Source organism: Zootermopsis nevadensis, unplaced genomic scaffold (genome assembly GCF_977971745.1).
Source record: "Zootermopsis nevadensis isolate Lab colony 2312 unplaced genomic scaffold, Znev_1.0 Znev_ptg000007l, whole genome shotgun sequence".
NCBI lineage: Eukaryota > Metazoa > Arthropoda > Insecta > Blattodea > Termopsidae > Zootermopsis > Zootermopsis nevadensis.
Window position 1 is genome coordinate 8,017,927 of NW_028259139.1, and position 15,448 is coordinate 8,033,374.

Here is a 15,448-nt window from a genome sequence, read left to right on the forward strand (position 1 = left end):
AGAACACCAAAGTTAAGTGCAATTATGAGGACTTTCCTGTGTCTGTAGAATTGTACTCACTGGAGCGGTAAACTTAAATTACAAGTCTGATTACGTAAAGCAAATGGTTTTCTTACCTCGTGGCCCCTTGGGGCCCGGGGGACCATGGGGACCTGTTTCTCCAGGACGACCTGAAAAGAAACATTTTCAGTTTTACAAAAGGAGAAAGAAATAAGTGTTGGCTTTTGTGATAATGATCATCTGGGTTTTGGTGCCGTGGAGACTCGTAGGTAGATTTTTATGATTCGGAGAAACTTAGCCTGCATCTTCAAGGTTGAATTAACGATTATGAAAAGTGAAGATATTTAGCCTATGCAGAGTTTGAATGGAAAGTTTCAACCCTATATGAATCCTTCTCACAAGACGAATCTGAATTGGCCGTAAGATTTACATAATATTTTCCGTGTGTCATGTTGAAACTGAATATCTTAACAAAACGTAGGTGGAGTTAAAAATGAGATACGAAAGATTAGACGAAATTCAGATACAAAAATATCAGAAAAGCTTTACGTTGTCTTTATTGTTATTATAAATGTCGTACGTTTTTTAATCATGACGTGTATTGGTTTAAATTCGCTGTAGGGGCGGCGTTCATTTGTTTTGGTTTCATTTAGCATAATTAATTGGAAAGGTAGATAAATTTGTAACACTGTGTCTTATCTATCCCCAAAATATTCAAACAGGTCTTTTAAAATATTGTTCTGTGACCCAGATAAGAATCATTGCTTCATACTCTATAGTAGCGGAGGCTTTTCCTCCCCACCCTCACCGCGCAGCTCCTATTTAACAGTACAAGATTTATATATTTGCAACGCTGCTAGTTCTGAGCTGTCTTCACTCGCCTCGGCTGCACTCTGCATTTTGTAACGTTGTGACCCTGAAGTATGCAATTTGGTGTCTGCTGTTCTTTCAGTGTATTAACGGTAATGGATAGTCTGTCTCTATGAAAACAGCTATTATCTTGACCATCAGAACGACCTTTCAGGGCATATTCCGCTCCATGTAGTTAGTTGGTCTCGTTTAGTTAAATGAGCTCACTTCTGTACGGACCTGTTCAAATGTAAATAATATATTTGTATTAATTTACAGCCACGGTGGTCTAGCGGTTAGAACGCTGGCCTTGTAATCCTGGGGTCTCGGGTTCGATTCCCGGCGGTGCCCGAATTTATAACTTGTGTTGGGCAAGGCCGTGGTCTAGGCAACACGGAGTTTTCCTCCGGGGGCTTCCCCGGTTTCTCCGTGGCATCCTAACAATTACTTCATTCACACACAGAAGAAGGCAATGGCAAACCACTTCTGGATCATCTGCCAAGAACGTATATGAACAGGTCCCAGTCCGAGAAAAGGATGGAAGGATTCTGTTCATATGGACCTGTCGTCAGACAGAACACTAAAAATAAAAAAATAAATTAATTTACAGAAGACAGTAATTACATTCGAATATTTACATAAGCGCGCCTGTGATCCATAATGTTTAACTCATCTTAGTGAAAAGTAATTACCTGTTCCTCTACTTCGCTGGTTTTCTCCGGCACAGACCTTCTACACATCACTGAAGACTTCAGTGAGAGAGAGGGAAATGGGAGATGGAGCGAGTTTCAGGGTGGGATAATTTGCAAGTAAATTGTCGTTCCGTCAGACTCTGACCTCCAGGTTTCTCATCAGTCCTGCCAGCAGTACCAAGGAGATTAGGGCCGCATCATGCAGAATACAATTAGCCCCTCCGAGGATCTTGCGTTTAACGCGAACAGCTTGTGTATGGTATCAAGAAGATGCTTAAGTTACACAGCAGATGGTCCTTCTACTCTTTGTAACAAGAGTGTAAATGATTACTCTAGTTTCGCGGTTTTTCTCTCTCTGTTTACGAATATATCGGTATTGTGCCTTAAAATATGCCATGACATCTTCCCCGCATTAGTACAGATTCATCTTTAACAGTCACCCTACTATATTTCAAGTAACCCGGAAAACTTACGGATATAAGAACTACGTGACTTTAAGTGATACTAAATTTTCGCGGTCAAAATTCTTTCACACCAGATTTCCTTAATGAAACCAGAGTTGAAAAGGAATAAAAGATAAAGGAGGGAGAGAGAGAAATAAGTAAATAAATTTAAAAATAAAAATAGAGGCAAATAATGGAAGACAAATTGGGAAATATGTAGAAATCCACGAAAGAATATGTGAATGGAATATGACGCTTTAAAAGTGGGTCTGAGTGTGAGGTTTTAGAAAAAAAAGATACTGAAGTGTTTGAATAATTGTGAAGAACAGCTTGATATCTGCACTAAACTGACATGCAAGAAACAAATATTTATTCTTCGTCATCTTCACTTATTTTTTCTGTGAAGAATTCTTGTTTTAACGTCTTTCAGCTATGAAGGATGGCTCATTTAAAAAAAAATATATATAGGAAACTGCGAAGTTTTACTCCGCGTTGTCTTTTACACGTTTTGAAGCTGAGAAAGCTACTTCATATTCTTCTTAAATGCTCTCTTTGTACAATCAGCCTTTTTCTTAGAAGAATTATTATTTTTTCATTCTTGAGTGAGTCTCTGAATTCTTTACTGTGAAAACAAAACTGCGAAAAGAAAAGTCAAAATCTATGAATTTCAAATGAAATGAAATTGAATCTGCGGTGAACCTCGGTACCTTCCTCTGGGGGCGTAGTATTTTTCAAAGAAATTATAAATACAGGCGATAAGCCCTCTGAAGATCGTTGTCGTCTGGGTTCTGGGTCTTCTGGGCTGTACTTTCGTTCAGTTTCATTTTTCTGCCACGGAGATACAACGCAGAATGCAGCCATCTTCGTATTCACCGTTGTGAGAATCTCAAGTCCTTCCGTGTCCTGTAGTTACACAATCGTGATAATTGAACGAAACGTATCGCTTTCTTGTCTGATTTGATGATGTTACTTTATTGCGTAAAAATATAGATATCATACGGAGTTGGTCTAGAAACGAACGCAGAGAAAACTATCCTATATTCAGGTATCATCAGATTGTAGAACAAATTTATGATCATACCTGTAAAATCCTTCGGAATTGTGGCAAAGTTTAAATATTTAGTAAAGATTTAAATAAAATTATACCCATGAGGTAGTTGAGAGTCTATTTAATTCTGGAAATATTTGATATACAGTTAATATTCCTCAATATTTCCGTTTTCTATCTAATATCTGAGGATTAATTATACAAAATTATTGCTTTACATAGACGTTAAATTTTGTCTTTCAGCCTAAGGAGACAAAAGTAAGTTAAGGATGTTTCAGAACGTGATATTTAGGTGTACGTTTGGACCTAAAAGGAAGGAAATAATAGAAGAATAGTTAAAGTTAAATAATTAGGATCTTCATAATTTGTGCTCATAACCGGATATGATGAAGGCGATCAGATAGAAGGAGGATGAGATGGGTGAAGCATGCATCACAGATGATAGAGATTAGAAATATCTACAAAATTTTATTCGGTACAAACTGAAGGGTAGATATCACTTACAACAGACGGGATAATAATATTAAAGCGGATGTTAAAAATGGGGTGTGACTGTGAAGAGGATTATTTTTCTGTGATTCGGGACCAGTGGCGGACTCTTGTGATAAAAGTAAATAGTCTTCGGGTTTCATAACGGGCAAGGATGTTCTTTATAACCTGAGTGATTATCAGTTTGTCAAGACTTTGGTCCATGGATTTTGTTATTTTATGTAATAAATACAGACTTTTTAAGGGAGAATTTTTAGAATACAAGATGTTAAGAATTTTTTTAATATTTCGTCGTATTTGGTTAATTCGGTGATGAACCTTCGGGTTCGGTAAGCCATCTAGTTATTTAGGTAGTTAATTGCATCGTATTTAAAATAAACATTAGTTGTATAGGCGGTCTAGTTAAGATCGAAGGTATAAATAGTGGTGTATTGGAGGATCCAAACGATAAATGATTTACCTAGTAAGGGGGATAACATAGTAAAGAGTTTGAGGACAAGTTTTCCATAGATTTTGCCGTTGATGCCTTACCGGAGGAGATTTATTACACTGAAAACGAAAGGTGCTCGAACCAACCTGTTCATGACATGGGTGACTTCATAGACCCGAGGCTATGAACATCGTCAAAGTAACTTCAAGAGAACGAACAGCTCTTGAACGAGAACATTGATGGGGATTTTTAAAAGCAGTGGAAATCCAGACAAATGGTTCACAATCTTTAAGCACTCCACCATCTCCTTCTTCGAATAGTCAGAATAAGTCCAAATAAAATTACTTTCCTCCCGTCCAATCGAACCCTTGTTCGCCTCCTTATATCGTCATGCACTTATAGGGGCCTATTCTGACAATGGTTATTTTTATTCGGTGTTTCATTAGCTTTTCTGTCTCGAAAGAAAGGAAGTTGGGCTTCTTAACAAGGGTTATGGTTCGTACTTTATATAAATCTAAAATGGAATTTAATCTGTTCTGTTCACACGGTTGTTTGTATGAAAGAAATTAGTAAGTTACGTAACGTGGAATAAAGTTCTTATTAGGAATACAATTTTCATTTGATAATGATATCGAGGTTCTGACGTAGATAAAGATGTCTTTGTATCTTCTGGGTTATTCTAGTTATCGTACTTTTGAAGGAATGCATCGTTTCCTTCTTCAGTGTAAAAAGTTTAAATATTTTTGACATCTATATATTTAACGAAATACAAGGTCAAATAATTTGTTTCAGTGTAATGTTATATCTGTACTCAGTATTAGATTTATGTTTTCATCAAATAAATATTAAGAAGAGTGAGGGGTAAATAGTCTCTGAGGTCACGTCTGATAAATGTATTCTCCAATGAAATATGCCTCACTACTCATGTTACGTTTAGCATAAATTTAAAAAAAAATCATTTAATCCCATTTCTTCTATTATTGCCCCTATGATACACCACAGATGATGGGGTAATCAGGAAATAGAAATTCTTTCTCATAATGTGTAAATATCCACACGTTAATTCTGACTATTTCATCGTGTAGCCACTCTAGACTTTACTCTGCTTTGCCGGCAACTGTTTAACTCTGTACGTGTTATTAAACAGGATAACTACTGAATAATTCCATATCAGTGTAATCGGTACGCTCCCGAAATGAATTTCCCTCACACGAAGATTCCAATTACGATAACTCACTGCTATTGACTTACTTATAAGGCATCGTGAAACCAGTTTATGATTAAAGTAAACAAACACTGCTAACAACCTGACTCCCTCAGGAATTTTCTTATACTATGTGGTTTGAGGTTTTCATGGCAGTGAAAGTTTGGGTTATGTTCTGGGTTAGAACGCCGTGTGGTCTAATATGCGATAACAAACCACAACACTAAACGACGTTCTGACGAAAAACCACAATCCACATTGTATTTACGTTACATATATACATATACATGCACAGCTTAATTAGAACTAAGCACGTTGATTTTGTAGATGTGTTAAGAGAACAAATACAAGCTTATGTTTCACAGCGTATAAATGCAGATACAATTACGTTATGCGAAAAAAAACTAGTTAAAAGTGAACACATTGATTTTGTGCATGTGTTAATACGACATATTCAAATTTAAAATATGCAGTTAACCATTGTGACTAGATTTTCCATTTTGTAGCTACGATCACGAAAATTTTTTTTTTAGCATGTTAGTGTAAGTGTCATTAGAGTTATTGAGGTCTAGAGATTAAAATTTTAACCAGTAATCTGTTTGATATTTGGGCTTCTCTTGGTAACAGCGACGTTCTTGTTTGTTATGACGTCATGTAGATTCTAGATGGATATCAGCCCTGAAGATGGATACAGTATGTGCCCCTAAGAGTGGCCACATCCATTACTGCCTTTCAACCAACAGTTTGAATGCATTTATAATCTCCCCGATGCGTGCTACATGCCCCGCCCATCTCGTTCTTTTAATGACATCGCCCAAGTAACAGCTGGCGAAGAACACGTTGTGTACTTTATGGAAGGACTGGGTAGATTGAGTGGAATCTCTCAAAATGATTCAAAATTGTATCGACGAATTTCGCTTATTGACATATTTCGTCTGCATATATCTTGTTAAGCCCTTTAAAGTTTATTAGTAATGTGTCGGTATTTTAAATAGTTAAGACTGCATTTTGTATTTATTAGAGATTATTTTCTTAAACAGCGTTCTCTGTAATGGTGAACTGCTGCAGTTTATTTGTTGGGTGTTATTACACGAGCTTCAGGTTCTGACGGTTAAATTATGATACGCGGAACCGTGCGGCGTAAAAAAACATATTCTGAACACAAAACACGAAGCAATATTTATCACACCGAGAAATGTGGAACTGTCGTGGCCTACCTGACTTGCATGCGGGAAGTACGCTGTTGCAAAATCCTTCTAATCGATGTTTCTTGTGGTTTCGCTCGGTGTGTTCCGTCCGTGAAAGTCTACAGGCGTGGTCAGAAACCCTCGGTTTTACGAGGGAACTTTCGTAAACAGATTTGTGCAATGATTAGCGAAAGAAACTTACCGTCAGTACCATTTGTACCAGAAATCCCTGGGATACCATTTAGACCTGGAGTGCCGGGGATACCGTCTAAACCATTTCTTCCAGGTATCCCGTCCAATCCAGGTTCACCAGGGACTCCGTCTCTTCCATCAAGACCAGGTAGTCCTGTGGGAATAAAAATTATTAATATACGTTCTCTGTTGTTCTCTGTTAATTTACAAATACTTTACATCTATTAAAGTAACTACGTATTAGCATAGTGATCTTGAAAAGCTGATATTATTGCGACTGGTCAAAATATTCGCCAAGATTTATGGAAGAAGTTCTTGTAATTGTTAGGGCTGCGTTTTAAATGGATCACTTCCATGCAGTGCAGAATTTTTTGTCTGCTGTCTAAAATAGGAAAAAAAATTACAATATACAAAACTATAATTTAACCAGGTGTTTTGTATGGTTGTGACACTTGGTCTCTGACCTTAGGGGAAAAAACAGGCTAGTGGTGTTTGGAAACAGCAGTTGGAAAAATATTTAAACCTAAGAGGGATGACATGACAGGATGCTTTAGAAAAGTTAGCAGCATCGAGCCTCATAATTGTATTTTTCTCCAGATATTATCGGGATGATTAAATCCAGGAGGTCTAGATGGGCGGGGAATGTAGAACTCATTGAGCTGACAAAAAGTGCGTACAAAATTTTAGCTTAAACGTGTGGAGTAAAGATGCCTCTCGAATGATCTAGGCGTAGTTGAGAGGATGATATTAAAATGAGTGTTAGGAAAATATTATAAGAGGGTGTGGATTGTGTTTGTGAGGCTTCGAATGGGCTTTTGTTAACACGATCGTGAACTTCAGGGTTCAATGAAAGGCAAGGAATTTATTGACTGTTAACTTCCTCAATAAAGATCGTGCCCCACAGACTAGTTTTTAATTTGTTGATTATAAACGAATTGGAATGACTGCCTTGGCCTAAACCTGCTTTGCCAGGCCGAAGGTGAGAACCCACATTTCGTATAACTCGGAGGAATTTTTATTTTTCGCCGATAGTGGGTCGTATTGAAGATGACGTTGTTTGATTGAGTGGACCTGCAGCTTAAAGCGTGGGAATCCGAATCGGGAGAGGTCTGGGGGAGGTGGGAATAGAGGGGGAATGCGCAAAAATCCGCACTGGATCTCGATCTCGAGATTTCCATCACGTAAAGCCGACGCCTCGAGAAAGTAATTTTGGTCTATTTATACTTATGACCCCAACATTTTCCACTACGACGAAAGGGCTGGATAGCATTATGTATCTCAAAATACGTTTTTGATGAAATATTTAGTTACATTGTAACAGCGTCAGAGTTTATTAAGAATAAGAATGTACATATTTACAGTACCTTTGTTCCTTTGTCTCTTAAAACTCAATGAGAATTCATAGATACCCACATTAAGTAATTTTGTTACTTACACACAATGAATCCAACAAAATAGCATAATAAGTTTTGATAATAACAGCAACCAATCATGTTTCGGCGCTCTAAGTGGCCATCATCAGGGTACTGTGTTACGCTAAAGTATTGACGAGCTCTGCACTTGAAGATGTCCCTTTAAAGGGTCGAAACATGTTGGATTGATAGTTGGTGTGTATGAAATAGACTATTTTGTTTATAATTCTGATGACTTTATTATGAATAATATCAGATATTACAAGGGTATGATAACCAATTTAAAAAGGAATGTCGTCTTATATCTCTTTTATGCTACATTTTTTAAGATAAATTTCACCGTGGCTAGTAGAAAAAACTAAACAATTCTACCACATTTTATGGAAAAGGGGAGTAAAAATATAAAAATTTTGCGAACTATTATATATTTTGTGCCCAAAATACATTAACTGGACAATTTTCTTTGCAGGCGCCTATCTTCAATAAACTACCCTCTCTCTCTCTATCGTATATATAAAAATCTCCCGTTCCTTGATGAACATTTTAATTTATCACCTGGTCTATGGGGGTGTTAGCTTTAAAATTCTCGTTTCAGTAGATTCAATTTTCCGCCTGTCAGTTCTATTAATAACCCAGTTTTCATTACTATTATGAGATTCGTTTAGATTCTGACAGAAATTCGATTCGGTTCGAGGCCTCATTTTAATATTATTCATCCAAATATTTATGTATGTCAACTGGTATGAAATTAAGTACTAATGAAGCCCCTACGTACTGAAATTTTTATTTTCAACATAATGTAAGCGACAAGTGTAAAATCAGCCTCTCGTATGTATTGTGTACAGAACCAAGACACATCAGGTAAGGTAAGTTATTAGTAGGAATATTTAGCGTTTCGTACGTTATCAGGGAACTGTATGCAACATCAGACACGAATCTTACCAGGCTTCTACTTTCTGTCAAAATAGTGCGTCTCTTGTCATCGCCACAGCGTTAGTTATGGGCGATGGTTTTCGCTCATAGAGAATGTGATGGACAGACAAAAATATATAGTCCTCTAGCTTGGGTACTAGTAAAGTAAAGTAAAGTTTGTCCCACTATACGCCATGTAGGCGCTTGGGGGGAGAGGAGGTATAGCTCCTCTATTCCTTGACCTCGGCACTAGATGGGGGTGAGTGGTCAGCATCACGCCCCGGCCGGCTTTACCCCCAGGAAGCTTGGGTACTAGTGGCAGCCTAAATAAGAAGTAATATTTAAAATACAGTTACGGGCTTATTAAATGTTAGGTACTGTTAGATCATTGATTTGTAGTTATTTATGGGTTTTTTCAGAATTTTGTGAATTGTCAGTTCGTTAGGAATCAATATACGACTTTTCTCAAACTACGCCTTATTCGTGTTCCACACAGTTATTCTGCTGTGAAGATACCATAAACGTCCATGTCAATCCACAGTCTCAAACGCAGGTCGTGTTAATAACATCGTATCGTGTGTTCATATATTTTAGGATTAACCTCGAAATTTAAGGCATGGCAATTCGATCGTCTGTGGATGTATTCCTACTTTTTATACTAACCTGGGTCTCCTTTGGGTCCTCTGGGGCCTGCTTCCCCATTCATTCCTGGAGAACCAGGCAATCCGGGTTCACCGGGAAATCCTCTGTCCCCGTGGTCACCCTTGATTCCCTCGCCTCCTCGCATACCAGGGACACCTGGAGGCCCTGGTGATCCAACGGGACCAGGAGGGCAGTAGTCTCTGGTTGCCGAGCAGAAGTCTTGAATGGCTACTAGCTGCAGCGAGAAAGGACTGTCATTGTGACGGCAGCAACAAACTTAAGTTCACAATGAACGAATAAAGATGCTCCCTTTTATTCAGTTCAGAAACTTTAATGTTCTGTCCCGATTCCCAGACAGTAAATATTAAGACATACAGAGAGACTGTTCAACGCCTTTCAGTTTTTATACAGTCCTGCACAACAACCGCTGTACTATCCTTCTTGAAAACATCTGTCTGTATTTTATACTACAGCAGTTGTTCGAACTAGTTACCTTCTTGGGTAAAACGTGCCAGGTTTATTTATTTTTCCTTCGACTGTTATCGGTTTTGGGGGAGAGATTTGTTGGAAAGTGGTCACTTGCGTGAACAGAAAGGAAGCGGACGGATAAAATTAAAACGGATTTTAGAGGAATAGATTGAAAAAAGTGAAATGCACGGACGTAATACAATATAAATGCGAACTGAATTTAGTCTGAAAGCTTGAAAACATTAGTCGTTCGGGAGTTATCAACTTGGGTAGATGGGTAGTTTTAAAATACATGTTAAAGAAAGGGGATGTGAGGAGGTATACTAAATTCGCTTAGAATGATGCCCTGTGATGAAATCTTGTGAATTTGAAAATGAGCCTTCGAGTTCTATAAAAGTCGATGAATTTATTGACTGAGTGACTAGCAGTTTCTAGAGGACGTTTCTTGTAATACGTTTTCATCAGTGCCCTGATATTCAAAAGTTAACTTTCATTGAGTTATTAGCCAGGCTTCATTAAGCCCATTGTATAAAGTCCGGATTTTCTTCGACAATTTCAATGGAAATTCTGTGCAGTATTCATAGAATGATAGTTCATAGAATATCAACAAACTTTCAGGCACCTTCTTTAAAGGGAAGTTTGTGTGTGCGCGTTTCTTTTCGTTTGGCAAACACGTGTATTATGATTGCAGAAGTTTATATTAATTATAAGACGTGTTTAAAAATTAATTTCCCGTCTCAAGAAAAGTTAGTCGTCTTCATTACAAAAATCAACTTGTTAATGCTGTTGAAGGTAATAATCACTGTTTAGTCTGAGAATCGAACGAGTGTTTATCAAAGTATTGATTAATATCATTAATAGTAGTGAACGCACATATATATTTTATGTATAGTTCAAGGCACATACTTGTAGAGTTCTGCAAGATTTCTAAATTGAAAATATAAATAAATAATAAATCTTTTATTTGAAAATAAATACTGTAAGCATATATTTATATTTGTTCGTTTCTTTATACAGATGAGATATTTGGAAGACAATCCTATTCAATTTATTAGCAGTAGATTTTTGCTAATATTGTGTTAAAACAATCAAATTTCTCTATTACACGCCGAAGAATGTGCATATTTAATTTACAAAATACGATTGAATTCAAGAAAAAAGTATCTGCTATTCCCTGTCATACATTTAATCTGTTACGTGCTGTAACCCGCACAACGAAAAGGAAGATTTTAACTGGAAAATGTATACGGATATGTAAGAAATTACAAATTATCTTCATTTCTTTTATCTGCATCTTTATGTTATAATGAGAAAGCTTCCAATTAATGTCTTTAAAATTTTAATTAGATTTTGCTTTCCCCTGTGTATATATTCTTGATATAAAGTAACCCAATGAAGAGTTAACATGGCTTGAAGTTACCAGCTCTTAAAGCTAACATCTGAAGCTTACTGGTGGAGCGTTCATGAACTCTATATAAAGGACCTTTTAAAACCACGAATATGGAAATTAATCACATCTAAGTTTTATATTCGGGAAAGTACTGCAATCAATCTTCTTCTCACGAAGATATGTGACAGGGTTTCCTCGCACCAAGAACTCCAGAACAATTCATCATTTGTTTTTGCTCCGTTCCTTTCTGTAACCTGAACGCCACACCTGTTGAAGGCACATAACAGCTACTCTTCTTTACAGAGTATGTGTGGGATAAACTAGGAGTTTAACATGTGTAATCCAGCACGGTATTGATTTACGTGATATTAATATTCTGAAGTCTGTCAGAAGACGAGTATGTGTTTAGTTAGCATAGGCATTGTATTCAGTAAGTAACATGACAAGAGCGTCATGCTTTCGATGCCAATTAATTAAAATTTTAAGGATTAATGATTCCCTGAATAATGAAAATATAAGACAACTTTACGGATTTACTTCACGATGAAGAGGCTTTTGTGAAAATATGATAGTCCCTCTTACGGGCAATAAATTCCCTTTTCTATGGAGTTCATTAAATTTTCATGTGATGCTTAAAAACTCTCGCTCTCAGACAATGTTCTGGTGCAGCTGAATACAGATCCTTCTATCAGATTCTACTCCTCTAAGGTAAATTTTAATATTGTCCTGTCATAATCGTCTAGGACTTCTGGTACTTCTCTTAAGTTATTGGTCACATTTTTAACCTCATTCTCAATAATCTACCTACACCAACAATGTTTGGTAAATAGTTGTTACCCTCATTTTTGTTTTTAAATATTCTTAAATAAATTAGCACCAAGTATTCTACTTATAATCTGTAAGTAAGCATTCTGTTGTAAAATATTTCAGTAATAGTGTTGAAATGTAATATTGATTCAGTAATGTCTAGTTGAGCGGAACAGAAATTTATACCAAGATTTAGGGGAACTATGTTTTTGTAGCACTTACCACGTCAGTAAAAACATAGGCATAATCTATGATGCTCGTGAAACATCACTACCACGTATTTTTATTTGATAAACAACCAGAAATTCAGCTGTGTGAGTAGTTTTTCTTAGTTACTCCAGGCGAGTTTTTAAATAGTACTTTGAAATAGGCTACTTTTGCCTCCTTCCATATCCCTACCTACCGCCATTCATTGTAATTTTCAAATTTAGTTCGAATCTGTGGGCCTGTGATATATGCAGCTGATACAGAATGAGTAGGGAGCGGTCTACCAAAATATAAAACATTGCAATATTCACGCTGAGACGAATTCAAATGATTCTGTCTTTGTTCTAATTACAGAAGCAAGAGTGACATGTTTATGTCAGTATTTCCCGGAAGATATAATTTACTGGGTATCCGATCCTTCACGTGAAACAGTGAAAATGTCGTGTGATTTATGGGTTATTATGGCCTTGATTGAACTGCGTACTCAGCTATCATGTATTTATTTACTTATTCATTTATCACATAATAACATATTGATTAACCTATTACGTATAGGAACAAGGGGAATACATTACTGATTCGCTTTCATAACGATGTAATATGTCAATGTGTGGCAACAGACTGTCATTCATTCAACCGTTTACTAAGCTCTGCGTTGTTAGTTTTAAAAGCAGTTCCTGCCAGTAATGCGTTTCGTACGTCATAGGCCAGCTGCGAATAACTGATATTAACTTAGCGGCAAGAAACCCAATGCTAATTCGTTTTCAACGTCATAACTGTACGGTCGTGAAGTTAAGCCCCTGCGGAAAGTTTTTCGACGATACGCAATACAGGACTGTCTGAGATGTTGCTGCAGTTCGTAGGGGTTTATAATTTTATTATGTTTTCTTTACACAACGTGCATAAAATGAAATCAGTGATCTCATAATGATGAGCTGGTGTTCGTTCGTCTGTTTATCCGTCAATAAGTTCCATATCTATAACTACAAGACTTATTTTTGTGAAATTTGTTAATGATGGTCTACAGTAACCCGGTGTCCTACGTGAGCGATTAAATGCGAGCGGTGCGAGTTGCGTGGGTGAAGCGGAAATATCAAACTGGCTGTTTGTGTGGCGCTGTCCTAGGTTACAGCGAAACGGTCAGCGGCCAAAGTCCGAGATCAAATATTTTGATATTTTAGCGCAGGTCGCTGCGCTGGCCAGTAAGGCGCATGCGCAGAAAAACTCTGACTGTGCAGTACAGGGAAGGTGCATGCGCAGACAGACCGTGTGCTTCTATTGCGGTCTCTCACGTAGGACACAACAAGCGATTCCCTTATGTCATATGACACCCCATGCTGCTTATGCAGCTCGCATAGCTCGCTTGTTATCGCTTACGGACGACATTGCCTAAGAACTGTAAGGTGAATTTATTTTTTATATTGTCTCAATATAACCTTTGTTTGGCATTTTGTGCCTTCGGTCAAATGCAGTTCATGAGTGCATTGAAGATTTTACAGTATCATGCAATTATTCCTAAAGCCTTTGAGCTAAAATTCATATTTCATATGAAGTTTGGAACCTCCGTATTTTAATGCATAGCATTAGAATGGTGCTAAGATAGGGCTTACTTATTTGTTTGTGTTTAATATAAACTATGTATCTGATTGAATTAAGCAAATTTTATTTAAAACAGCTTTTTTTAAGGTAAATATTTAATTAAATACATGGACAATTATCATTTCTCACTCTATGCATTATGGTAGTTGACAGTTATGGTGTCCTAAAACGGGGTCTCAAATGCAGTAAAAGGTTAAAATCTACAATAAGTGAACATCGGGAAAGTGTATTTTAAAATGAAGCACACTTTTACACTTTTATTTAATTTCTAAGAAACGTAACATTCGAGTAGGCGCGCGGGCTGTATATAATCGACATTTCAATGTATTCCGAAATGGATTCTCCTTACTACACTTTACTTAATGATCTCCTACAGTGTGTTCATTATCCGCACTTTTATGCAATAAGAAACTGAAAGTTGCCTTTGAAATCGGATAAGAAATATTCAGCGTAAAGATAGCTGAAAATTGTAAGAAGTTTCTCCGAAACGAAGGTAATTTAAGTAACTTCTTCGCCTTTATTTTCCATCAACCAGATACTTGCTATAGCAAAGTTTCTAGAACTTTAATAGATTGTAGGAACATGTCTATCTCTTATAAGGTTGTCCACTGTATTGTCACACATAAGAAGCTCTATATATTTTACTCACCTCTTGTTCTCACCTATACGACAAAAATCGATTGTAACATTCTGCAGACTGTAGTGGGGGTAAAGTATGACGATCATCTGTGGACATTAAGGAAGTGAGAAGAGAAGGAACGTCATGAATAAAACGGACATTTACCGGATACATTTCTGTGTACACAGCTGTGGTCTGCGATACGTTTTATGCCGTTCAGACCCTAAACTTACAACTGTGAATGTCAGGTCGCTTCTGTACGTCTCACCATATTATAACATACAACCACACGCTTGAAGTTTGCATTGCAAGAACTAAAATGACACTTTAATTAGTTACTTCGGCCACAAAATGTACAAGATATATACTGAAATAGGTAAGACAATATGAAGGACAGAACTGAAAAACAGGGAGAAAGAGCCCTATGATGGGGACAGAGTTTATTCCCGAAACGTCGGTTTACTACGGTAACTAATTGGCGCGACTGATAGTTAGTAAATGCATGCATAGGGTAACAATTTTTGGCTCATTTTGGTCAAAAACTTTTATTTTTAGAAATAATGCCAGTAATGTCAGACGGAAGTCAGTGACCTTTGCTTGAGCTGTGTCTCCATTTGAGTTATACTGTAGTCAATGAGGATTTCCAATGCTTACATTCCCTAGCTGAGGCAAAAAATTACATGTAAGGTGGTCATTAGTATTGTCCAGCCTAAACTAAAATTGAAATATATCGACAAATTTTAGCGGAACTTGCAATTTCTTGAAAATTCTTTTAACGGTTCTCGAGGTGTTACAGACGGACAGACATAGGCAGCGAAGTCAAGAGACGCGCTGTTGTAGCGCTGCAAACGCGTCCAA

At 37.0% G+C, this 15,448-nt stretch overlaps 2 protein-coding genes across 3 annotated transcripts in view; one reads left to right on the forward strand and one right to left on the reverse strand.

Moving 5' to 3' along the window:
• Positions 1 to 15,448, reverse strand: part of LOC110829848 (uncharacterized) — a 109,758-nt gene that overhangs the window by 12,267 nt on the left and 82,043 nt on the right. For both annotated transcript variants that reach the window (XM_087344175.1, XM_087344174.1), the window contains exons 2-4: positions 9,522 to 9,735; positions 6,545 to 6,688; positions 117 to 170 (exon numbers count right to left, since the gene is read on the reverse strand). In XM_087344175.1, the coding sequence (XP_087200301.1) occupies positions 117 to 170; positions 6,545 to 6,688; positions 9,522 to 9,735 (412 nt within the window). The remainder of the gene's footprint in view (positions 1 to 116; positions 171 to 6,544; positions 6,689 to 9,521; positions 9,736 to 15,448) is intronic.
• Positions 1 to 15,448, forward strand: part of Stoml2 (stomatin like 2) — a 124,813-nt gene that overhangs the window by 3,003 nt on the left and 106,362 nt on the right. The gene's annotated exons all lie outside the window — the stretch shown is intronic.